At 35.7% G+C, this 26553-nt stretch overlaps 2 protein-coding genes and 1 long non-coding RNA gene across 3 annotated transcripts; 2 read left to right on the forward strand and 1 right to left on the reverse strand.

Moving 5' to 3' along the window:
* Positions 1 to 3344: 3344 nt before the first annotated feature.
* On the forward strand, positions 3345 to 5223 carry LOC127160539 (uncharacterized). The gene is made up of 4 exons (XR_007826772.1): positions 3345 to 3387; positions 3591 to 3636; positions 5018 to 5068; positions 5158 to 5223. It is a non-coding gene; the product is annotated as an uncharacterized LOC127160539 (long non-coding RNA).
* Positions 5224 to 5343: 120 nt separating this feature from the next.
* Positions 5344 to 7882, forward strand: LOC127160534 (uncharacterized). The gene is made up of 3 exons (XM_051103167.1): positions 5344 to 5598; positions 6237 to 7030; positions 7758 to 7882. Exons 2-3 carry the CDS (start codon positions 6238 to 6240, stop codon positions 7880 to 7882), a joined length of 918 nt encoding a protein of 305 aa, XP_050959124.1. The 5' UTR covers positions 5344 to 5598; position 6237.
* Positions 7883 to 9793: 1911 nt separating this feature from the next.
* Positions 9794 to 13415, reverse strand: LOC127160537 (endonuclease domain-containing 1 protein-like). The gene is made up of 2 exons (XM_051103170.1): positions 13129 to 13415; positions 9794 to 10478 (listed from the first exon to the last, which is right to left on the reverse strand). Exons 1-2 carry the CDS (start codon positions 13411 to 13413, stop codon positions 9918 to 9920), a joined length of 846 nt encoding a protein of 281 aa, XP_050959127.1. The 5' UTR covers positions 13414 to 13415; the 3' UTR covers positions 9794 to 9917.
* Positions 13416 to 26553: the final 13138 nt, after the last annotated feature.

Here is a 26553-nt window from a genome sequence, read left to right on the forward strand (position 1 = left end):
TAGCCAATCAAAACTCATCCATATTTCCCCTCATGCATTGTGGCACGAATAAATTATGAGCTGATGATTTCCGTGATGTTTAGAGTTGATCTGTTTCTGAATATGCTGTTTGTCACCATTTTTGAGATTCATATGCTGATTCATGATGTCTGTGTGTGCCTAAAAGAACGGCTTTTGAAAGTTTTTTTTGATTGGAGGAGCTTGTAAGAAGTCCATTCAAAATTAAAAAAAAAAAATTCAGGCTTTATCATTTTTTTGCTGCTGTGAAACCACAAGGCAGTTGTAATAAATAAAGGATATAAAACTCTAAATGATTTCAGTGGCTCAAATTAAGTGTATTTTAAAACAGAATTATCACCACTGCATGACTTTTGCTCTTTGGCTTGTCTGGCTAGTTTAACTAAACAGTTGAACAAAAGCTAATGTTAAAAAGCTACGGGTCAAGAGCCCAACTAATGCTAACACTGACCACTATAATGGTGATGTAAACATTTTGGTGTCTTCAATAATTTTCAATCATCACTCAATGAATCACTTAATTACCTCATTAACTTTGACACTGCTTCAGTGTTCATTTTAACACTCAAATAAACTCCCGCGAGAGTTCATTTAACACTGGGCTTTTTGCTGTGTAGACTTTATCTACTTTTTTTTAGTTTGTCATAGCTGTTAAATTCAGGTATTCTTTACTCAAATATATAGACAAACGGAGTGCAAATTGTTACTTTAATTTACCCCATTATATTGAGTAGATTCTATAGGTTGCTTTTTACAGTGTACCTTCTCTTTGATTATTGTTTATTTTCTTTATTAAATATTTCAGGTTTGTTTTCAACCAGCAACATAGTATTTTTTTTGTCAATAGTCTAGGTAAATAAAACAACCCAAAGTGTTGGGTCAAAGATTTAACCCAACAAGTTGGGTTAAAATAACCCAACGCTGGGTTTGTCCATATTTGACCCAGCGTTGGGTTACCAAAATAACCCAATTTGGGTTATTTTAACCCAGCGTTTTTTTAGAGTGTATTGTTACTTGAAAAAATATTACAAATAAAATCAATCACTAAATTCATTGCATATCATCTTTATATTTGAATGAATATAACATTTTTAAAGTATTCATTTTAATGTACTCATTATTAAAGAATGTTTTTTTAATGGTGAGTGTAATTTTTACTTGAAAAATATTACAAATTCCAGAATTCTCCTGAGGTGAGTATCGATGGTTTATTTTTCTAACTTCTGCCTTTAATAACCGATTTTAAGAAATAAAATAAGTTGCATAAGTGCTGTAGACGGTTGTTGTTTGAAGTTTGTGTACTAATGAGCTAATTTTGAATATTAGTGTAATGTTTCATGAGCTGTTTTGACGTAGCCTAATTTAGCAGAGATTAGGCTCAAGGCCGCTGGAGATCGACGGTTTATATTATTATTTTTTCCCCTTAATGTACTTTTAGGACTGTATTAATTCATAATATTAATCGTCTTTTAAGAAATGGTTTCATTTGAGATGGCGGTGTGACTTTAGAAATCCGTGAGGCCTGATTAATGCTGCTTGTTGAGAATGATTAACGAACGTATTTTCTGTTGTTTTTAAAACGTCTATATAGTGTGTTTTAAGGCAAGGATAGACAGAGTTCTGAAACTACACGATGACTGCATGCTGCTGCTCGCGAATCGGGTCAGATTCACACACGGGGTCCGTGTGAGGTCGATATTAACGGGGCTTATCCATTTCTTCTAATCGGCCGCAGGCCCGGTCGGCTGGTGCTTTGAGCGTATAGGATGCGTGTCCGTCAAAGCGGTGGTTTAAATGAGTACGAAATCTGTTTAATCGGCTGATTTTTGGCAACAGAAAATGCTGTTGAGATAGTAATAATGAATGCTTTAGGGTCAGCTACTCTTCGGGTACTATAATTTATGTTGAGAGAAAGCTGTAATTTTTCATGGTTTTAAATCAGCAGGTTGAAATGAGAACATTAAGTCTGAATCGTGGACGATTTGTGCTAACAGTTTATTTGAATAATTTAAAAATTTTTTATTTTTAACATAATGTATATATAAGCTGAATTTAAAATATATTTTTTTTTTTAATCATAACATTTTTATCAACCAAGGTTGTGCATTCATTTTATGAAAAATTCATTTAAAATAGTGATATTGTGAAATGTCATTACAAATTTAAAAAATTTTTTTTTACTTTTTTAACATAATATATATATAAATTCTAAATCAGAAATAAGAAAAATATAGTTCATGTAATAATTCTGTTCAACTAGTTTTTTTTTTTTTAAAACAGTTGTGCTACTACTTAATATTGTGTGAAAAATAATAATTACAGTTGAAGTCAAAGTTTACATACACCTTGCAGAATCTGGCAAAATGTCAATTATTTTACCAAAATAAAAATGTGATCATACATGTAAATGTCTTTTTGAAATATCTTATTCATGTCAGTAATACAAAAAAAAAAAAAAACTTGTTTTAACCAAAATGTTATGTAACATTGTTAAATACTGTCACTTGTGATCAATTATATTAATTATATTAATTACTGTGGTGCATTTTTTCAGTAATCTTTGAATAATTATAGTTTTGTGAAAAACTGTGCAGTATTTGTTCAGTGTTATTTGAATACAGTGTTCAAAAAGTAAAAAAAAAAAAGTCTTAGAGACCAAAATCGTATGTGATACCATAACTTTTGATCAATTGTTTTCAGCATTAAATAATCCAAAAATGACCTTAATGGTTATGTTTCAGTTTCCACAAAAATATGAAGAAGCACAATGATAATTTAGCTTTGCCATCACCAGAATAAAGTAGATTGATAAAAATATAATAAAATAGAAAGATTTAAACTGTAATAATAATTCACAATATTACCTTTTTTTTTATTGAATCTATCAAATAAATGCAGCGTTGGTTAGCATAAAGCACAAACCTATCTTAAATATTTAAAACTTTTGGCCTCCAGTGTGTAATTTGTAATTAGTTGCCCTAAATGTTAGTAATTATTGTATTTTAATCTCTTTTGGGTTGATGTTGTTGTTGTTGTTGTTGTTGTCCAGATGTTATATCTTTGTTTTAATGTGTTTTCTGTGTCCTGATATATTTTACATATGCCTATTAATTATATTTATGCCTGCAATATCTATAAATGTACCATAAACGTATTTATATTTGGATGTAGACAGCATATTCAAAGTTTATATAAAGTATAAATTGAGGTTTTTTTTTCTGGTTTAAGTCATAAGAGGTATACTGAAAGTTGTAGACGTGTTTTGTTGTTTATAACTGACCCAGTTGTGTGCTGTCAATTATTCATTGTATTTCTTTCTTTCTTTGTTTAGACTGATCATTGAGCTTTATCTCCTGAGCAATTTTTGAGGTTTGTTGCATTATTTGTTTGTAGTACATTTAAAGGTGCACTATGCAGGTTTAAGAAAATGTGAAATCTTGTACTGTAATCGGAGAAATGATTGACAGTTTTAGGCGAGTTTTAAGGTAAATGGGAAAGTTGACAGTAGTGGTAGCTTATGGGGTCAACAGATTTTAACAAGTTATGTCTGACTTTTTATTTTTCTGTTTCAGACTACAGCATTACGAGCACTACAAACTCTCCACTGCACAATACCCGGTATGTTTTTTTTTCCCGATATGGCTAAAATATGAACATGTGACAAAACAATTTAAATGAGATACAAATGAGTTATTGATGCACTATAGGACTTCAGAACCTGTGACTAATTACAGTGTTTAAAAAAATTAAACTGCATGAAAAAACATTATTACATGATGTGCATGGGGGTGAGGTGAAATTCTGTGATTTACCTTGCTTGTAATTTTCCACATTTTTGACATGATATTTATTTGGAGGGGGAACCATTCCTTTTAATTTGCTGTAAGTTATAGATAAACAGTTTTTCTCTCTGAAAGATCGTGCCAATTTTTGTAGTACCATGATAGTATAGATACCAAGATGGGCTGCATTATTTTTTGTGAAAATTTGTCCATTTAAACAGAGAACAGTAATAATTTAACAAATCATGAATAGTTTGTCAACGTTTTTAGTTTGTAGATACTATCATTTGTAATGTTTATATGTCGAATGATTATCCATCATCAGTTATGTTACAATTAACAATTTTGTTTTCATGTTTATAACATGGGATAGTACAATGTTGTTCATCAGAAAACTTGAACTGCTCAATGAATGTGGTGTGCATCTGGGTTTATCATTTTGATTTTCACATACTACTACAGCAATCAGTTACAATAAGTTAATTCATTTTATAAAGCACTTCTGTGGTCACAGCATGTGATAAAAAATAGTAAACTGCACAGAGGAAAATCAAATTATTATATGTTAAAAAACTCTCAAAAAATCATTGAAATGTGGTAATTTTCTATTGAAAATTGACCACACTGAAGAACATTTAGGGATGCTTTTTGGCATCATAAAAGCATGATTATATAATATTGACCACTCAGTATGTATCTTTAAGACAGTTTTTTTAAGACCATCTATTCAAACATGAAATTACCATGGGCTAGGTCATCTGGGTATGCTCTGCGTGTCTTTTAAAAAGTTAAATTAGTAACAATGACAAATAATAATTTTCTAAAATGAAAAAACAATCTACTACAAAGCACTGCATTTTTAAAGTGAACCTTGGCAATCATTTTACATTTTGCTTCATGTGCATGTGGCTGCAAATTTGAACGACAGTGCATTTGTCATATTGTCTATCAAAAAAAGGTGGTAGGTCACAAACCCTTTTTCGCCAGGATTTCAATCATTTAGCTTTACATGTCAGTAAATATTTATATTGAACAGACTCGCAAACCACACTGAAGAACATTTAGGGATGCCTTTGTTTTATATTTTATGATGAATCTACAATTTTTTCTACGTTCAATTTTAGTTGTGTATGTTATTTGTGTAACACACCTTATCTTAAATGATAAAGGATTAGCGGCTTTGTGTGTGTGTGTGTTTGTTTGTTTTTGTTTTGCAGACCATCTATTCAGAGCACGACCTTGCATTTTTCTCTGCAGCTGAACGCCTGGTTAGTGTGCAAAATGCCTAAATGATGCTCTGTCTTTTTCTTTCAATATGATTATCATTATAGTTGCCTAATATGTCTTTCTTTTCCAGGTTTTGGACTTTCTCCAAGCAGCAGTTCTTCTGTATTGTTCCCATCCACCCCCCCCCAAACCCGCCCCCTCCCGTCCCCTCCCCAACCCCCTACCCACCCACCCCAAAAAAAAAAAAAAAAAAAAAAAAAAAGTTCATTCATTTTAATACTAAGTTCACAATTTGTGTTCAAATACTACTTTTCCTTTAAAAGTTAATTCCTTTTAATACTAGGTTAATAATTTGTGTTTCATCTGTTCTTTTGTTTGGAAAAAAAGTTTGTTCCTATTAATACTAAATTCATAATTTGTTTTTACTGCTATTCTTTTTATTAAAAAAATATATAAATAAACAAAAACAAATTAGCTGTATTTGTAAGTTATTTTTCTTGTCAATTAACTAACTTGTTTTTTTTTTTCTTGAGAATACTTTGCAGGTTGTATCACTTCAGCATTTTGTGAAGTAAGTGAATATTTTTTGAAAATATACTGTATAAAAATGCTTATTGAATATATCACTTTTTAACTGTAGCATTAAAACCATTTTACAGTCATTTTTTATCAGATATCTGTTTAAACTCATAATGAAGCAAAGGTGACAGTTGTTTGCTAAACACTTATTTAAGAGATAACCTGTTTAATATTATTATTATTATTATTATTATTATTCTTGTTGTTGTTGTTGTTGTTGTTGTTGTTGTTATTGAAAACCAAACAGAACAAATGATTAGGACATTAAACCTGGGTCACTTGATCCCATTTAGATACAAAAAGGGTTGAGTATTATAATCATAAAATTGCAAAATGCTGTAATTTTAACTAAATAAACTAACTCTAATGTGGAGTGTGTTTGAAAATTAAGCACTGTTTTGTTTACATATATGCAGCATGTGATGGTGTTTTCAGAGCATCTCTGCAGATAGAGCATCTCATTTACACAATTTCTGTGTCTGTATATGCTAGTGAAGTTGGAGAATTCCCAACTCTTTGACCAACTTTTTGACCAAGTTATTTCTTTGTAATTAATGTGTTGGTCAGATATATCATGAATTATTCTCATGTTTTTGTTTTTCTCATATTTTGTCTTTTGACCTTTTAAAGGATGCCTCGGAAAGGTAGGAGATCCCAGGCTCAAAAACTTCGTTGGACAAAGGTAGACCTGACAGGATGGACGAGCATCAGTAAAGGTGTTGCTCAAATTTCTGATAGACAGCATGGCGAAGATGGTGACAACACATCTAGAATTCTATCCGTGCAGGCGTCTCATTGCCAGAGTGATGCAAGGTATGATGTTTTCTCACGAAATCATCAGTGCACATGTGTAGCTCTGACATTCCTTGCGTACCACAGTGAGGGAACTTTGTTCAAACAGCCTGATCTTGACAGAGTGCTAGAGGAGGGTGATGCTTTGTATGTTGGCATTAAAATGCAGCTTATTGCTGAAGGAAGATTCAGACGGAATCATCTTAGCATGGGTGAAGTACCTGTGAGCATCACAACTTCTAACCACACCTACAACGTCCAAAAGTCAGAAGTGTTGATGGGATATCTGAGAGCCAGAGGAACTCCTGAAATGGAAAGATGGTGGATTCCTCTTGATGAAAGACTTCAGTGTCTCTCAACAGATGTCAGCCATGCACTGCTTATGGTTTCTCCAGAGTGCTTTGCTGTGTTCAGAGATGGATCTGGAAGATATGGATATTTTGATTCACATTCCAGAACGGCTGAAGGTTTCCCACATCCAACTGATGATGGAACTGCAGTTATGTTAAGTTTCACTGACCTGAATGACATGACCAGCAGACTACTTCAGCTTTTTCAGAATCGTGGTGCTGAGACTTGCTACGAATTCATGCCTGTTGCATTTGAAATGGAGCAACCCGACAGCTCCCGAAGTTTTTTGACATGTTTAAAAATGATCGTGAGGTCGGAAGTGCTCGTAAGGGACTCTGCTCGTCTCGTAATTTCTCACACACCATACGAGCCCCGACCATACGAGAAGAGACGATTTCCTCCGATAACCAAAAAAATCGCATGCGAGCTCGTACGACCTCAAAAATCGCACCGTGTACGCCCGCCTTAAGAGAAATATCCATATTTAAAAGGAAAAAATGGCCATATACATTTGACTTATGTCCTACATGTCGCACAAGTTACTTTTTAGATTCAAGTTGAATAAGCTAGTTATATAACTTGTAGTTATAAAGGTGATTTTGGTCAAGTATATATTCTGCTGGTTTCTAATCGTACAATATTGGCCAATAAAGCCTAACTTTTAGAAGCCTCAATTGCATCAACAAATAGTGTAATGAACAAAAACAGAAAGGTCAAATGATATGAAATTGAGTAAAAAATGACTGATTTTATATGTTTGAGTGAACTAACCTCAAATAAAAATTGAGCATTCTGCACTGTTGGCAAATTCGCAGTTAGCATCACCACGTTTCACAGGGTTCTCACGCCGGGAAGTTGACTGCTCCGCAAGCTCCAAATGGCGCGTCTTACCTGTGGCTTTTGTCATGGTTGTGGTCAGATTTTCACTTTTTAGACGAATTCAGAAATGTGTGCCTGGCGCCCAGATTTTATATGTATGCGCTAATTACATGCTCCTCTCACTTGCAGGCAGAAACTCCGACGACAAAGATGTGGAATTTATCGGCCTCTACGTGACAACAGCGTGTTTTCATCATGCCAAAGGCTCGCTCTGTCATGCTTTGTGTTCTGCACAGACTCTCTGTACGGGGTGATGAGGCAGATCGGTGCACTCAGACAAGGATAGCCACCATCCCCGAGGACGCACTTCCCTGGTGGTGGGTACAGGCTGCCGGCCTACACAGGGTTGTTCCTCAGCACCCTAGAAATAACAGTGGGAATTATTTGCTGGAGGTTTAATTGCTTTGAGGGACCTGATGGATGGTAAAGACAGGCGATGGTGGGCACGGTGGTCAGCTGCTTGGTCCAAATAAAACTAGAATCGGCACAGCTGTGTTGATACAGCAGTAGGATGCGGGGTTCACCACCTGTAAATATGTGACATTAAGTTCAAATAAAGCTTTGTTTCATGTGGTGTTGACTTGTATATGAATGCAGTTCATGTGATGGTTAATTTCATTCATTCATCATTTTTATTCTGTTTCTTAATGTCAGTACATAAAGCAGTTGTGTCATTACTTCATGCTTTAAATCATAGCTTGATTGAAAATGAATGCTTTCATATCAGCTTTATTTGTCTTATGTGTTTTCGTGCATGTCATATGAAAAGAATGAATTAGTCTTTTTTTTTAATGAAATTACACAATTTTCAGTAAGAAAATATATAGTACAATTAAGCATGGGTCTGCATTTGTTATTATCATTGTGTGAAAGTGTTGGGGTGGGCTAGCACTAAGTGATTATTGAACTTGTTATAACGTCGGAGGTCACATGTTAACATCAAAGTTATGGGACCACAATCCTTGCTATGTACTCTGGTATGACAGGTGGTGGTATACATCTGATAAATCATGATTGGAACCCACCATAAAAATTAAAAGAAGATTACATCAACATGGCAGATCGCATTCAAACTTAACGTCTCCCATTTCCAAAATCAAATGTGTATATTTTTTTCTTTTGTAAAGTAATATTAAGTAATATTTCAAGGCAAATTCACAAATCCCACTTTCTAATCAGTATATTAATATAATATAATATATGTAGGTCAGTCCATTTATAAATAACGGCTTAGCTCATTTTGCTTAACACCCCGTGCAATGGATTTATAAAGTGTTTAAACTCAATGATGATTGATTTCAAGACATCTTAAATTTTTATATAATTATTCAATCCATTGAACGGTTGTTAATGATCCATCAATTAATATAGTCCTTCCCTTTTTTTAACTTTTGCCATCTGCCCGGTGCTACAGAGCCCCAAATACCAGGACGGCCAGGCACAAGAACACAAGTTTCTTCCCCCAGGCAATCTACCTTATGAACAGTTAAATGTTCCCCCCATTATGCAATAACAATGTGCAATAGCCTTATATTTGTTTGTTACCACCTCCATCCTAGTACATCCCTACATCTCCTTCTACTCTGTTCCATTCTATCATCTGTGTCACAACTATACATACCACTTATTTATTTCCTAGTTATTTTTCAATTTTTTGTCTATTTATATTTACATATGTGTATTTTTTTATTCTCATCTTATTTTTATTGTCTGCGTGTTGTTGTTGTCTCTGTGCACTGGAAGCCTGTGACACTAAAACAAATTCTTTGTATGCGCAAACATACTTGGCAATAAAGCTCTTTCTGATTCTGAAAAACTTACAGTGTCATAGTTAAGCCTACAGATATACAGTCATAAAGACAAAACTTTATTAGCATGATTGGGCTTAAAACATACAACCTGCTTTAATTAGCTAACATAAAAATGTTAATTAGGAGGTTAAACAAAATGAAGGGGATAATCAATAATAATAATAATAATATCTAACAATAATAATGATAACAACAATGAAAGAAAGAAAGAAAGACAGAAAGAATGACCAGTGAATGGATTTAAAATACTGGGAGGGGACAGATAAAAATGTTTTTTTTTTTTGTTATAACATTTATTGATTGTAAGAATAAATGTACAAATCATTAGAATGCTTTCTGAAGACGACTATCATGCACAATAAGGATTTAGGTTCACAGAATAGGCTACTTTCTCAGCTCTGCATAGTTAATTCAAACCAAAATATTAATGTAGCTGATAATATCATAATATTATAACCGGTCATTATTAAAAGCTAAACTAGTTACAAACATCTGTCAAAGGTCTTTTGTGGCCTGGAGGCAAGACTGGGAAAATGATAATATCCTTCACTTGGTAATCGTTGATCAGCTTTTGCTGTAGGCCTGTAGGTCCTGTAATTGGTAATGACTGCACTTTGCCATTGTTATCAGGACCGAAGTAACCCTTCCCTATAAATGTTGGTCCCTTTTTACAACAGGTGGCTCTCCAGTAATACTTTGAGACAGTAACTCTAGGATTATTTGTTGGTTTACTTATTGGAATTCCTTTGTTAGTATCAGGAACTACACCAGTCACCACATAAGCTTCATCACAGGACTGCAGATCAAGAATAACAGCCGTCTCGTGTTTACTCCATTGACCCCGATTGAAGGTTAGATCCTGTGGTGCGGCGTTGGTCAGGGTGGAGGTGGCCAGCATGGACAGATGATTGTTTGTGTGCTGCACCGGGTAGAGGTGACCTTTGTCATAATTAGACTTTTCATAGTCACTATTCACAGCCTGGTTATTACCATTATTGGGTCCTTCAGCTCTCATGCATGGCTCATTTATACTATCCAGCTATAGGACATGCAAGAAAAATGCAACAAAGTATCTCAGACTGTTTTAGTCATAATTACAATTGATTATTGACATTTCAAATACATATGCTATAACCCCGCTAGAAATGTTACGTTCCCAGAACGTCCTCAGAACGTCCCCACTGGTGTCAAGGACGTCCCCATAACGTTCTGAAACGGTCACGATGTGGAGTTCTTTAAAGGTTTGGGGGACGTTATTTGGAAGACCTTTACAGAACATTCATGACATTCTTGGGACGTTTAGAGGACCATATTTTATTTGGAAATGTGACGTCCCCCAAACCTTATCAGAACGTCCACGCTGGTGTCAAGGACGTCACCTAGTAACGTTCCCAGGACGTTCCGAGACGGTCATGATGTGGAGTTCTTTAAAGGGTTAGGGGATGTTATTTAGAGGACATTCACAGAACATTCAGGGCGTTAATGGTTCGGATCTATGTTTTATAACTTGAGCCAATGAAAAATAAATAATTTGCACTAAACAATATTTCTATGAAAACTGTTTTATTAAACCTGGCATGAAAGTATATTTTTCTTGTTGAAGAAAGTCAATTAATTTAAATTCTAGTTTTGATCAAAATAAAAAGATATAGATTTAATCAAAACAAAATTTCTCATTTAAGAAATAAGATTATAAATTATTTAGAATTACTGCAACTGACATCCAGTCACAGACGAAATCAACTGAAATAAAAGACATTACATTTCTTAAGATCTCAGCAAAGGAGGATTAAACTCCACAAACAGTTTGACTTTATTTGTCATGCAGAAGTTCTTACTGAGAATTAACAGAGGTTTATTTTCACAGTTTTAGTGAATTACATTTGAAGGTTACCATTTTGGTGAATAGTGTTTGCTTTAGTTGGTCACTTGGTTGTTGACATAAAATATATGTTATTTTTTTTTTCTTTTGCTGCTGCAATCCTGTGTTGAGAAAGCACATTATGATAGCAGAGCAAGCTAAGATAAAATGCAATCAGGTAATATTGGCCTCTTGATGCTGGTGAAACCTTTATATAGTGGCTTGACTCATTGATTGTTGCATTGTTTACTACAGTAGCTTATCAGTTTACTGACTGTGCTTTTGACCATGTGAACATTTGTTTTGTGCACCAAAAGGATTGACTTGTGGCACACATAGACATGAAGAATCGGCGTAAGAATCTCAACAATGGTGACAATCAACAAAATATTCAGATAAACAGATCTTTGAACATCATAAAAAACAAGCTACTAATAAGTTGCAACACAAATAGCAAAAATTAAAGCAAATAGTAAACATAAAAAAAATACTAAGACAATTCAGGTGCATAATTTATTCATGTTGCAATGCATTCTGGGAGCCATTATTGAGTTTTGATTGGAGTTCCCAGAATGCACTGCAGCATGAAGCTTTTTGTTTATTGTCACCATCATTGAGCTTCATATGCTGATTCTTGATGATTGTGTGTGGTTAAACAGAACAGATGTTCAAATTAAATCATTACTTTTATCAACAATGTAAAGTTATTTTTACAATCAAATGCTCATAGGTTCAGATTTGAGAGAGATCAGCGTGTCAGGCCAGTACATGACTACGTTACTGTCAATAACCAGCCAGCACTACCTGATCATATTTTCTTTTGGCTTTTTACCATAACAAATGTGCTTTGCAAACACAGAGTTACAGCAGCCAAAGAAAAGCTAACATTAAAAAGTCAAGGGTCAAGAGCACAACTAAAGCATACAATGACCACATTAATGGTGACTTCAAACAAACCATTCAACACTAAACCTCTGTTTTCAATAAAAACTTTTTAGACATATGACAGAAGTTAAGTCAAACTGGTTAGTAATGAGTGAAGCTGCTGATGCTGTTTGTGGAGTTGTTTAATCCTCCTCTGCTGAGATCTTGAGAGATTTCATCTTTTATTTCAGTTGATTTTATCTAAGGCTGTGACTGGAAGTCAGTTGTAGTAATTATAAATTGTTTTAATAAATTATTTCTTAAATGGGAATTTTTGTTTTGATTAAATCTATATCTTTTGTTTAGATCAAAACTAGAATTTAAATTAATTGACAAGAAAAATATACTTTCGTGCCAGGTTTTATAAAATAATTTTCATAGAAATTTTGTTTAGTGCAATTTATTTATTTTTCATTGGCTCAAGTTATAAAATATAGATGTGAACCATTACCCTAAATTTCTGTAATTGGATGAATGAAAACATTTTTTCAATCTAATTTTTTTAACTGGATGAATGAAAACATTTTTTCAGTGTGTTAACGTCCTAAATGTCCTCTTTGTAATGTTGTTATGTGACCACAGAATAACCAATAACGTCCTCCTAAAGTCGTATTGTGAACGTTATTATATGACTAAAAGAGGACCATGTGAGAACGTTCTGTTAATGTCCCAAATGTCCTCTTTGTAACGTTCTTATGTGACCAAAAAATAACCAAAATGGAACGTGCCCCTAAAGTCGTATAACGAACATTGAGTACCAGCACTTTCGTAACCAAAAGAGGACGTTTTAGGAACGTCTCCAATGTCCTGTAAAGGTTAGGGACATTCGTCACCTTTAGACAACTTTTAGGGAACGTTGCGAGAACGTCTCCTCCTACGTGGGAAAATACAGTTGAACAGTTACCTGAGGTTCGATGAACCAGGCGTCACACCTGCCCATGTGTGGGCTCTTCAACACATACGCAGAGTAGATGGGGATCCTCCATGCTGTATTGTATAAAGTTGCATAAAGATAAATTGGTTTATCATTGTTGTCCCAAAGACACTGACAGATGTGTGCTGATGAGCTCAGTGCTGGTGTAAACTGAGGAGGGCTGTTACTCAAAAAGAACTGATTGCACTTATTAAAATTCTGCCCAACCTCACTCAGAGAGAGGTGCGGTAACAGAAGAAAAACGAACAGTTTCATGATGAAACTTAAGCAACGAGTGAGCAGAGAATATCGAAGTACTCTGTCTTTTACAGGGTTTAGGACACAAGGGGAGGGGATAGATTCACATATTTGCAAAGGTAGATAAAATACACATTTCCATTATTTTATGAGGTGTGTCTTTTTATCTTCAACCCTATGATTATTCAGGTATGGTAAGGATAGTCAAATCTAGACTAAACCGTGAAGTAGTCACCCACCCGCAGGTTGAAGTCCTTCAGGAATGTCGTAGAAGACTTTCTTGCTGTTGTTCTTTTTTAGACTCATTTTGTAATTGTAAGTCTCTCAGGAAGCATGAGAAATGAAAAGCTCAAAATACTCCCAATAAAATGAGTTGATTTTCAACAAAAATTACGTTAAACTATAAATAACAAAACGAGATAACAGAAATAAAAGTAAAGGCACTGCAGTTTTGAATGGCCTATGTAACCAAAAATGACTATAAAAATTAGTATTTTTTTGTTGTTTGTTTCCGCTGATCGAATTTTATAATTTTAGGATATATTGACCTACCTCATTACCCTCCACTGGATGTATAATGAGCAGCAATAAACTACATTTTGGTATTTTATAATGCCTAGTCATACTTCTGTGGATATTTTGGTGAAAGTAACTCAAAAGTAGTGTAACACATTACAATTCAGAGACAGTAATATTGTAATGTAACTAATTACCTTTAAAAGACAGTAACTAGTAATATATAATGTATTACATTTTGGAAGTAACTTGGCCAACACTGCTCATGAACGGCAAGACTATCATAATACTCAAAATTTGATAACAGGTATAGAAGAACTGTGTTTAACAACATGACAATTATCCTGAGAACTTCAACACTTGTTAGTATACAGTATGAAGACATTCACTGACAGTACAGAGCCTTGAGAAGATCCAGTTAATGTATAAAGTGTGTCTAAAGTGACTCCATTCACCTTGACACATTGCTGCCTACATGTTAATCCAAAAGAAGACCCAAAGAACCAGCCCGACTAACTTTGTATTCATTTACAAGTTTCTTTGCTAAAATAATGGGATGCAGTGTATTAAACACAGAGGAAAAATCTGAAAAATACAGTCTAGCAAAAGTGCTCCCACTCTCCAAAGGTTAATGGAGGGTATTCAAGAGGAACAGTTTTGCATCACCTATGCCTCCCTTAACGTGTTAAGCAAATTTTAACGGCTCACCCATGACTATTAGAAGTTGTAACTTAAACTCTGTTCCCAATGCTTTCATAACTAGCGAGGTTAACGCAATAGGGTGGTAATTATTAAAAGGGTGCGTTTTCTCACACGTAGGGATAGGTACTGCAGCAGAGGTTTTTCATAAGTGAGGAACTATAGCTTGATCCAATTATGCTTGAAACAATGAATGAAATGCCACACTGAGCTGCTCCACTCAGTGGTTAAGGGTTCTGCCACAAATGCCATTCGGTCTGGGAGCTTTGTTAAAGGGTCTCTCCTCTGGTGCTCATATATTTCTTTCGTACCAACTAACATTTTGAAAATATGAACATTTTCATGAATTCGAAAGTTTGTGTCAGAACGGCTTTACAAACAATTTGAAAACAAAAATTTGTTCTGCTCGTGGTTCATAAATATGGCCCAATGCCTTTAAAATCCAATTTTTGAAGTCAGATTAGCGCCATTTGGTGGAGTAAAATAAGAAAAACATCTGCAATTCCATGGTTTAGCCCATAAATTCCTATACAGCTCTATATAAAAGGCCTATAAATTCTCTAATTTTAGACATAAATACATATTTTTACTAAGTTGTGAGTTTAGATATATATTTAGACATTCTCAAATACAACTTTTTGTAAAGGTTTTTTGTTTGTTTATTTTAAAAGTTGATTTGAAGCGTCTGTTTTTGAATTATTACTACAGTCAAACCTGAACGCAGAGAGAGCGTTTTGTTACACAAAACATAAAAATTCTATACAAATGTAAAAAAATGAACATGAATGTTTTAACAGAGCTTAATTCTTCTGGGTCTGATCTGATTTCAGTTTTCTGACTCGTTTTGGCTATGTGGTTATAGCCATAACAATTCATTTGAGTGTGTATAATTATGTATGTGTGTGTTTTTGAATATATGGTTTACAGGGACAAAAATGGCAGGTTACTCATCAGCATTACAATGACGCTTAGGTTTATTTCAGTGTCCTCATAATTCTAAGGGCCATATATGTTATTTTCTGGCAGAAATTAAGCCCCCTATGAGGTTTTTACATTTTCTAAATAAAAAAAAAAAAAAAAAAAAAAAAAAACACCTTATAAACCATGGTGTATATGTGTATAAATACAATTATGACCTTATATACCAATATTATTACTCTGACACAGACATTGTAATAACATTTAATGTTATTAACACCATTTGTAAGGAAGGGCGTCTCATTTTGCCCTTGGTTGGTGTGAGATCCACACATGCTTAAAATAGTGTTATATATATAATTGATACCTATTTTGAAGCAAGTAAAACAATATCACAAGTTAATTTAGATTATTCATGCCGTCTCTTATATCCCTTTTCGACTGATGAAGTTCTAGAGAAAAAGAAAAGATGCTTCTGGGCTGTAAAAATTAACTCAGATTTGGCGTCTTAATGTGCCAACTCAAGCTAGGACTATTTTTTATAATGTGAGGGGGACCACAGACATTAGCATTTGTTTGATGTTAGTTTGCCATGTTTCAACTCAAATATGTGACTTTTTTTAATAATGGCTTTTCTTTGAATTGCTGAATCAGTATTTAATTATTGATTTCATTCATTTCAAATACAGTTTCTGATTATTATTTACATAAATAAAACTAAACATAAACATAAAAACATCACAACTCATGCCACGCAATACTCCACACTGGTCACTTGAACGATACATCGACTTTGCACTCCGTTTAAGTGGCTCTACTTTTACTGACGGGATGGCGGATGAGGGACCCCGCAATCCTGCGGCAACCCCCATGCCACAGCCCGCTCACGTCATGTCTGCAGCTCCTAGGCCTGCTAACGTCACGCAGGCCAAGCCAGTGTCTGCTAACGCTAAGATGGCTGCCACACCAGAATCTTGACACATTACGGCTCTCTGCAAAATTTCCTCAAAGGATTTTTTTGGGGGGGTTATAGTACCCAAGCTCCTGCTGATGCAGAGCTTGGGCCAAGACTAGAAGGACTAAAAGGATTGTTTGCTAGTGTGATGGATCCACCACTGATGTCGGTGCAGACTGTTCACGAGTCCGTGAGCCACCCTTAGAAGTTGTTTGGGTTTTGTTTCATGTTCTTGTTTTCATGTCTTTTAATTTGTAGTTTGATTCATGCTGTTTGTGTCTTGCTTCCCTTGCCCTGTTGTATTCCTGCTATTGGTTCCTTAGTTCTATGTGTCATGTTTTCATTGGTTGTTCAAGTCATGTGTCTGTTTCTCATTGGTTGGTTTGTGTCATGTGACTCTCACTGTTTGGTATATATAGCCCTCATGTTGCCATTGTCTCTTGTCATGTATTCATGTTGTAACCCTGCTGTTGGTGAGTCTGTTCATGCCGTGCCAAGTCTGTTTGTGTTGAATCTAATCATGTCAAGTCAGGTCTGTTCTGTTCAAGTTAAGTGAAGTCTGTTGGATTATGTTATGGATTATGTCTTCACTGTAAATAAAGCTGCACTTGAGTTCTATTTCAACTCGCCTACAGTGGATCATTCGTTACATATTTTCATTATTTCATAATAATTTATGTATTGTATTTTAACGGAAACAGTGTTTACTGTAATAATAATAATAATAATAAATTTTATTTGTAATGCGCCTTTCTTACACTCAGAAAAAAGACAGAATTAAACAAACAACCAACCAAACAACACAATTCCATAAAATCACAATGCTAATACAATAACATTAACATCCACTGTAAGATTACAACTTAAATGTTTCACTAAAAAGATCCGTTTTAAATAATTTCTTTAAACAATCAAAAGACAGAGCAGGTTGAGCAGCAGTTGACATGTTATGCAAGCAATGTGGAAACATCAACCGCAAAGATAAGACTGAAATCAACGGATTCTTATTACATAATTGAGCCAATACAATTTGAAGGCTGCTTAATGGATCAGCATAGATATAAATAATGTGACTAAACATTACTTTAAGCAAAGAGTTAAAGTTAAAGTAATTTGGGTCACTAATAAGCCATGTTGCTTTTGGACATACAACATGGTATTAGTATGTGATCATTTCAAGTTGATAATATTTTCTGTAGAAAGACAAACATAAATAGTGATGAATGCCAGAATGCTAACTGCCATTGATGAATGTTTATGGAGTAGTCATTTTTGTTTCACCCGAGATATATAAATATAAGATTTATATTTTTACTATTATATACTACTTTAGGTAGGTCCATTAGTAAAATATATTGACTTTAACACACTTTTTTTTGTATTATATGACAATGCTAAGGGTTCAATGCAGGGGAAAAGCACTTTTGCGGACTTAACTCAAGAAGTATTAAATACATTCTAATTTCCTTTTAGATTTGTTTCTCAGCATACCCCTTGCTCTCAAATATGATTTATTTTTATTTTTGAAGTGGGCCAGCGGTTTTCAAAACATGAATGTTCAATTCTTTTTTTTTTGTGGTGCGTTGTCGCTTTCTACGTTCACGTAGTTAACGTAATCTGTCAAATCATGTAACATAAATGTCATACAGTCTCTTGCTGGAGTTAAAAAAATGTACCGAGGCTTCCTGTAAGATGGCGGAGTGAGAAGTTGCACAACATTCTGCTCTTGACTATTACTTTTGGTCATATTCACTTTTTCTAGTTCTTTGCATGTTCGGTGCATTTGGCATTATAGCACAAGGTTAATCAGTCCATTAGTAACCTAAAATGCCGAGATTTAATACGAGGAGGGCTGCAGATATTGCTGAAGAAAATGCGCAGGTAGCGGACATGGCTGCTTCAGGGATGATGGCGCAGGGGGATGATATTCGCAGCGCTCAGAACGGAGATTCTCTCCGAGCTGAAATCTTCCATTTCGGCTGTGAAAACATCGCTGCAGGTACAGTAAGAAAAGCTTAAGGATGTTGAAGAATCACTCGTCGATGTGGATGGTCGCGTTGCCTCTTGGGAAACCATGTCCGCTGCTTTGTCGAAAGATAACGAGCGGATGAAGGCTAAACTCGACGCCTTAGAAAACCGCTCGAGGAGAAATAATGGCAGAATAATTGGCATTCCTGAGCAATCTGAGGGCACACATCCTACCACATTTATGGAGGAACTCCTTCTTGAAGTCTTTGGAAAGGAGAGCTTCGCCAAAACCCCGGTGGTAGACAGAGCTCATCGCTTCCCGGCCTCCTGCTGTCATCGCTTGACTTCGGGAGATCCACGGCTCGAAAGACACTCTTGTTTGCGTCTGATCTCGCCGGTTTCCTTGATGCAGTCTTCGCGGGTTGTGGTTCAGCGACAACGACAAGTTTCAAGAGGAGTAAACTGGAATAATTTGCGTTGCTGCAAGACGGCTGCTGTTTTGGATGGAGCGTCTCCACACCCATTGGAGTCTGGTACAGTAAAAATGGCATTGGTCAACACAAGATCACTTTCAAATAAAAGTTTTATTTTAAATGACTTTTTTATAAAACATGATTTGGATTTTCTTTTTATTTCTAAACCTGGCTTAATGTTGGCGAGATGAGTCCCCTGATTGAACTTTCTCCACATGATTGTTCCTTTTTTAGCACCCCTAGAGATACTGGCACGGGTGGTGAACTTGCTTGTGTTTTTAGAAATAAATTTAAATGCCGTCTTCTCTCTACTGTGAATTATCAGAGTTTTGAGGCACAAGTAATGATGTATGATGGCTGGAAAGCTGTGTTGTGTGTTCTGATAAATAGACCACCAAAATATAATAAGGATTTTGTACAGCAATTTTCAGAGTTTTTTTCATATATTGTGCCAACTTGTGATAATATTTTAATTCTTGGGGACTTAAATATCCATGTATATTGCCTGGAAAAGCCTGTGGTTTCTGAGTTTTTACATTTAGTGGATTCCTTTAATTTTATTCAGGTTGTTACTAGTCCAACCCATGAACGAGGTCATATTTTGGACTTGGTCTTATCTTTGGGCCTTCCTATTAGCAACATGGATGTATATAATTATGGGTTGTCTGAACATATGCCTGTTATGTTTAATGTTTCTATGCCGTGTAAACCAGCTATACCTCAGCCTGGTGTGATTTGTACTCATCATATGACGCTTTCCACGGCTGCAGAATTTTCTGTTTTCTATAATTCTTCCTCGTTTGTGAACTTGGTTGAGTTTCCCTCTCCTGCTGTTGGTCCAGATGAGTTGTTGATGTTGTTTAATGTTGTTTGCTCAGATATTTTGGATGAGGTCGCCCCATTTAGTTCGGAAATCTAAGTCTAATTCAGCACCATGGCTTAATAATCATACATGTGCAATTAGGCAGGAATGCAGTAAGGCTGAAAGGAAATGGAGAAAGTATAAGTTACAGGTTTCTCTTCAAATTTTGAGGCAACATTTTTCAGATTATCAGGCTGCTGTAAGAACTGCTAGCCAAAATTATTTTGCTAATGTTATTGCAGAGAAAAGTAATGTCCCTGCAGCCCTCATTTCAACTATTAATAGACTTCTTAATCCCAATCAATGTTTTGGTTTGACTCCTTCATTAGAAACTAGTGAAATGTTTCTTACTTTTTTTGTGGAAAAAATTGAGATGATTAGATCTACTTTTCCTGTGCCTCCTGCTGAGCCTGTGGTGACGTCGACATGCGTCAGCTGTTTTGACCAATTTGAGTATGTATCATTGGCACAAGTGAAGGACCTCTGGTGGGTTTGATGTGATTCCTTTACGACTTCTTAAGGAGATATGGGATAACGTTGGGCCAAGTATCACTTCCATTATTAATTGCAGCCTTTATAATGGGGTCGTTCCATCGGGCCTTAACCAAGCGGTTGTTCAGCTGCTTCTTAAAAAGCCTAACTTAGATCCATTAGATTTGAAAAATTATCGGCCTATTTCAAAATTACCATGCATTTCAAAGATTCTAGAATTAATAATTTATTCACAGTTATTGTCTTTTTTAAAGAAGAACAAGGTCTTAGACAAGTTTCAGTCAGGTTTTAGGATTGGTCACAGTACAGAGTCTGCACTTTTAAGAGTTGTAAATGATCTTCGTATGATCAGAGATTCAGGTAATTGTGCAGCTCTTATTTTATTAGACTTGAGTGCAGCCTTTGACAAAATAGATCATGAGATTCTCTTAAATCGTCTGTCTCAATTAGTTGGAATTCGTGGCACGGTTTTTAAGTGGTTCAAGTCTTATCTTACAAATAGAGTATTTTCGGTGAAGTATGGTGATTTTGTTTCATCTACAGCTTCTATCTACCTCTGGGGTTCCTCAGGGCTCTGTTATCGGCCCTGTATTGTTCTCCTTGTACATGCTGCCTTTGGGCTCGATTTTTAAGATATATGGCATGTCTTATTATTTGTATGCCGATGACACACAAATGTATCTCTCTTTGAAATCTGGAGAGAATTTTGGTCACTTAAGAAGATGCTCCGACATCGCCACTTATTTAGGTCCTTGGTCAGCCTACTGTCATGACCAAATAAGGAATTTGGGAGTTGTGTTTGATCCAGACTTGAAATTCGATAAGCAGGTTAATGCTGTGGTTAAGAGTTGCTTTTTCCAAATTAGGTCTCTTGCTCGATTAAAACCCATTTTGTCGATGAAAGATTTAGAAAAAGTTATTAATGCTTTTATATTGTCCCGTCTGGGCTATTGTAATGTGTTGTATGTGGGGTCCTGTCAGACCATTATTTCACGTCTTCAGTTAGTCCAGAATGCAGCTGCTAGACTGCTTGTGAGTGCTAAGAAAAGTCAACTCATCTCTACTATCTTGGCCTCTCTCAAATGGCTACCAGTTGGCTTCAGGATAAAATACAAGGTTCTGCTGCATGTGTTCAAAGCAGTACATGGAATGGCCCCTGTATGTGTGTCTGAGCTTTTTACTTTCTGTCAATCATCGAAGTCTTTAAGATCATCAAATAAGTTGTTTCTCACTGTCCCACGAACTCATTTAAAGCTTAAAGGAGATCAGGCCTTTGTTGTTGCAGGTCCAAGGCTTTGGAATAGCCTTCCATCTGAGATTAGAGAGACTACATCCATAAATGCCTTCAAATCTGGGGTAAAAAATTATTTCTTGTCATTAGCTTTCGAAGAGTTGGGCTAGTATCTGTGTTTTATTTGGATTTTTGTGATTTTATGTTTTGTATGTTGATGTTCTGTTGATTGTACAGCACTTTGGTCTGCAGGTGCAGTAGTAAAGTGCTTTATAAATAAAAGGAATGAATGAATGCTGAGACCAAACCAGGCCCCGAGACCCTTTATCGTCCAACTACATCAGACGAGGGAACTAATTCTTCGGCTTCGACACGCTTGCGAATAAACCACAATGGTATGATGCATTTCTTTGATTGCCCTCAACAAGCCACTGAGTTTATTCAGGGTGTTTTGTCACCTGCTGTGGAGAAGTAGTGTTAGTAATGTAATGCTGAACTAATTCATGGTTGACTGTTCAATGGACACATTCAAATACATCTTTGTTTAAAATGTTTTCATCTGCGACGTGCCACGTGTATGGACAGTCAGCTCTATGAATGATACGTTTGGTGACTTGATAACGGACTATATATGCTAATATTGTTCTATATCTTATCGAGATGATAATGTGATCTTGATATTGTTTGCAAAGTGAATGCGCCGCCTGCAATAGGTGTACTTGTTAATGGTTAGTCAATACTGCTTTGTCAGTTTGTGTGCAGCGTTTTAGACATCAGCTTTCAATAACCACCTGTTCACCATAACAAACACCTTGATGTTAAAGTTGTATATTGTTTATGTAATGTACTTTGTCCTTTTTTCTATGCTTCATTTTGGTCAATTTATTATTTGTTACTTTCTGACAAAATATCTAAGCCCCAGGCAACTGAGATAAATTAAGGACTTGGAAGGCTTGGAATGTGAAAGACATTAATAATTTAATTAAGAGAAATAAGATTATGGCACATCTGCGCCTCCTAAAGGAAACTCCTTTTTACAGGAAACGCATATTTTGAATGCAAATGTGGTAAAACTTAGATGGTGTTGGGGGGATCAGGTATTTCATTCTTGTTTTAATGTGAAGAGTAGAGGCGATGCAATTCCTATTAGGAAAGATGTTCCATTTGTTACTGGCAGTGTTATTAGAAACCCTTTTGGCCGATATGTTATTGTGGTAGATTGCTTATTTGGAAAACGAGTCATTTTGGTCAATATCTATGCTCCACGTTGATGATTGCAATTTTTTTAGCAAAGTTTTTGGGGCTATTCCGTTGGCTGATAATCATGCTTTGATCATAGGGGGGGACTTTAATTGTATCTTAGATACTTCTCTAGACAGGTCCTCAACTAAAATCATACGTCCCTCTAAGTCTGCTGTAGTTATAAAGGATTTTTATGAGCAGTATGGACTGACTGACCCATGGAAATTCTTTTTTCCCTCCTCCAAAGTATTTTCGTTTTTCTCCCCAGTACACCATTCAGGTACACAGCAAAATCCCCAGTGTTAATTTAACACTGTGAGTGTGGACACATATAAACACTGAAGCAGTGTTAAAGCTAACGAGATAATTAGGTGATTAACAAAGTGATGATTGATCATTATTGAAGACACCTGATGTTAATAAGCAGAATCACCAAAGGAGAAAACCAACATTTTTAAGCAACCATTATAGTGGTCAGTGTTTGCATTAGTTGGGCTCTTGACCCTTAAATCATCAATATTAGGTCTTGTTTGGCTGCAATTACTGAGTTATAACAGCCAGACAAGCAAAGAGCAAAAGTTAATAAGATGGTGTTGACTGTGCTTGACTTCATCATCATATAGTGACTTGAGTATTTGACATAGAATTTCCTTACAGATTACAAAAAAAAAACTGTGAACAAAAGATCAATCAGTTTTGCCATAATCAGGCAGATGAGGAAAAAAAAAGTCTATCTTAATTTAGACACACAGACATGAAGAATCAGTGTGAGAATCACAACAACGGTGACCATCAAAAAGCGTGTTGTAGCCAATCAGAACTCATCCATGACTCCCATCATGCATTGCAGCATGAATAAATGATGAGAGTTCAGAGTTGATCTGTTTATCTGAATATGCCGTTTGTCACCATTGTTGAGATTCATGGGCTGGTTCTTGATGTCTATGTGTGCCTAGGTGAAATACTTTTTTTTTTTTTTTTTTTAAACAGGTTGTAAAAAAAAATCTTTCCAAAATGTATAGGAAGTGCTGGATCTTCTGTGGATTGTCAAGGCTATTACAATAAGCAAAAAAAAAAAAAAAACTAACTTAGAGATTAGACTCTAGGTGTTTTACATCAAACAATGAATATGTAACACATAATCACCTGGTGACTTGAGCTTTTGGCTTGTCTGGCTGTTTCAACTCAAATACAGCAGCCAAACAAAATCTAATATTAAAGATTTAAGGGTCAAGGGCCCAACTAATGCAAACACTGACCACTATAATGGTTGCTTAAAAATTTTGGCTTTCTCCTTTGGTGATTCTGCTTATTAACATCAGGTGTCTTCAATAATGATCAATCATCACTTTGTTAGCTTTAACACTGCTTCAGTGTTTATATGTGTCCACACTCAGAGTGTTAAATTAACACTGGGGATTTTGCTGTGTATACTTTTGCCTCAATAAACTCCTAATTTATTGCTTATTAATAGTTAGTAAAGTAGATGTTGTAGCTTTAAGTTTAGGTATTAGATAGGTTTAAGGATTGTGAAATTTCAGGTTGTGCATTATAGTTTTCGAAAGCCTTGATAATTCTTGAATACATTGGCTTTACAACCCATTTTCAGATCTGCCCACCTTGGAGATTGTTCTCAAAAACCTCAGTTTCCGCTAGAAAAACAACACAGTCTCAATGAGTATTGAAGGTTAAGCCAAATAGAGAAAAGGAAGCATTGTCAAATGTGTACCAAATCAGGAGTGTGTTTGATGAGAAACACGTGTAAATGTGCAGTGTTGACAAGACTCCAGGGCCGGGGCCCTGAAACACTGGACTGGATGGCCAGGTAAGGGCACTTCCTCACACCCCTGTCAAGAGCTTCAGGTCAAGGAAAATATAAATACTATACAATTGTGAAATGCTGCGAGATCATGTAGATCTTCCACTTTTTAATCAAACTCAGAACAGATGCAGAAGTGAAGCCGCACAAAAATAAGTGGGCCTCACTACCATGGAAAGTATTTCCTAACAGTTTCAAGTTGCACAAAAACACTGTGGTCAGTTCAACTAAAAGTTCACTGGGGTTGAGAACTGCACCTAAAGAAAGCCATGTGAACCATTACAGTTTGTAAAGATATTGTTTGCATTGTGGGTCATAAAGGATGCAAAGCATTGAACACTTCCTTATGAAAAGTAGATACATGTACAGTCAAACATGCTATAGGACCTTTATGCAAATCTGGATGCTATAAAAATAACAGATCATGAACCACAGAGTTAGGTTTGGGAAAATTCAATCCATACCTTTCATTTTCACATGCACAGTATTCATGAAAATGGGAATCAAATGACCATGTGAACAAATGTTTTCCACACAATAGGTATAATGACCCTCATTTATTAAACAAAGGCAAAATTTGGCATTTATCAATATGAATGCGAGCGGTGGCTCAAGTGATCTCACGTCAGGTCTCAGTTCATGTACGCAAGTCTTTGAGTCAGTGTGCAGCATAAAGTAAATCTAATGGAGAATTATTATTTTCTGACCGACAACCAGTCACTAAACGATCAGATCAAACACTGGAAAAGCAGGTCACAGCATGCTGTATTCAGAGAGACTGCAGGTTAGTCTTACATATGAAAAAGTTATGAAAAGTAAATGTGAACATGTTTTACCATATAAAATGTAATTGTCTTATAGCATTAAAAAAACAACTAAATAATTATGTCTACAGTTATATTGGCAAATATTTCTTGTCATGCCCTGCCTGACATATCTTTTCTGCAGAGGTGTCTGTTGTGTTTATCTGAGGATAAAGTCTGTGTCATGTCAATGTAGCCACGCAGCACTGCATCTTGGTTTTCAAAGGGCAAATATCCGTGTGTTATTTCAAACAGAACAACACCTATTGCCCAGACATACTGTATGCTGGCTCAGCGTGATTTTGGTCTGCCGTACGACCTCAGAATCATCTGGATCCAGCTGTGGTGTCAGATGCTGGACTCACAGCAGAGGAAGAAGTGCTTACGTACTTACGTAATCTCCGGAAAAACACACAAACTGCTTTGCTCTTTATTTTAAACCGCTGTTAAGACGCCAATAGCCTTGTGGGTAGTGCACTGACATATAGCGCTGTTGCACTGCTGGTGTCCTGAGTTTGAATCCCGGCTTTTGGTCCTTTCCCGATCCCACCCCCTTCTCTCTCTCCCTCTTTGCTTCCAGTCCAACTACTCTGTCCTATGTAAATAAAGCCATAAAAACACCAAAAAAATAAATCTTTAAAATACCACTGCTAATTATAGATGCATTCATGTTAATGTATTAATATACAGTATCTCTCAAAAGTGAGTACACCCTTGGTGGAAAAAAAAAGCATATGCTGGTTAGGTATGTTTTGATGTTGGTTTAAGCTGGTCCTTTGCTTGGTCAAGGACCAGCAGGAAAGTTAGGCCCAACAGAATTCGGCCTGAGCCCGACAAGCATATTTTGATTGACAGTTTTTTAAAAGCCCGAACCCGTTTGCAGACCGACATTATTCAAATGTGCGCAAGCACACAGCTCTTTTTGCCTTTTGTCAAGAATGAGTTATTTATACATGTTTTAACATAATTTATTAATGACTAACGTAGGCTATAGGCCACTTGGAAGTTGGAGCTGTAATGCCACGCCAGCAGAGGGAGCCCTCAACCATGGACTGACTCCCTCTGCTGCTTCTCTAGTTACTTCCTGTTTGGCAGCCATATAAGGCAGGCCATGCCAAACAGCCAGTGCAAAGTATGGTTTTTGCCTGTGTGGACTCGTTTTCCCTGTTTTCATTGCCTT

This window comes from Labeo rohita, unplaced genomic scaffold (genome assembly GCF_022985175.1).
Source record: "Labeo rohita strain BAU-BD-2019 unplaced genomic scaffold, IGBB_LRoh.1.0 scaffold_379, whole genome shotgun sequence".
Taxonomy (NCBI): Eukaryota; Metazoa; Chordata; class Actinopteri; order Cypriniformes; family Cyprinidae; genus Labeo; species Labeo rohita.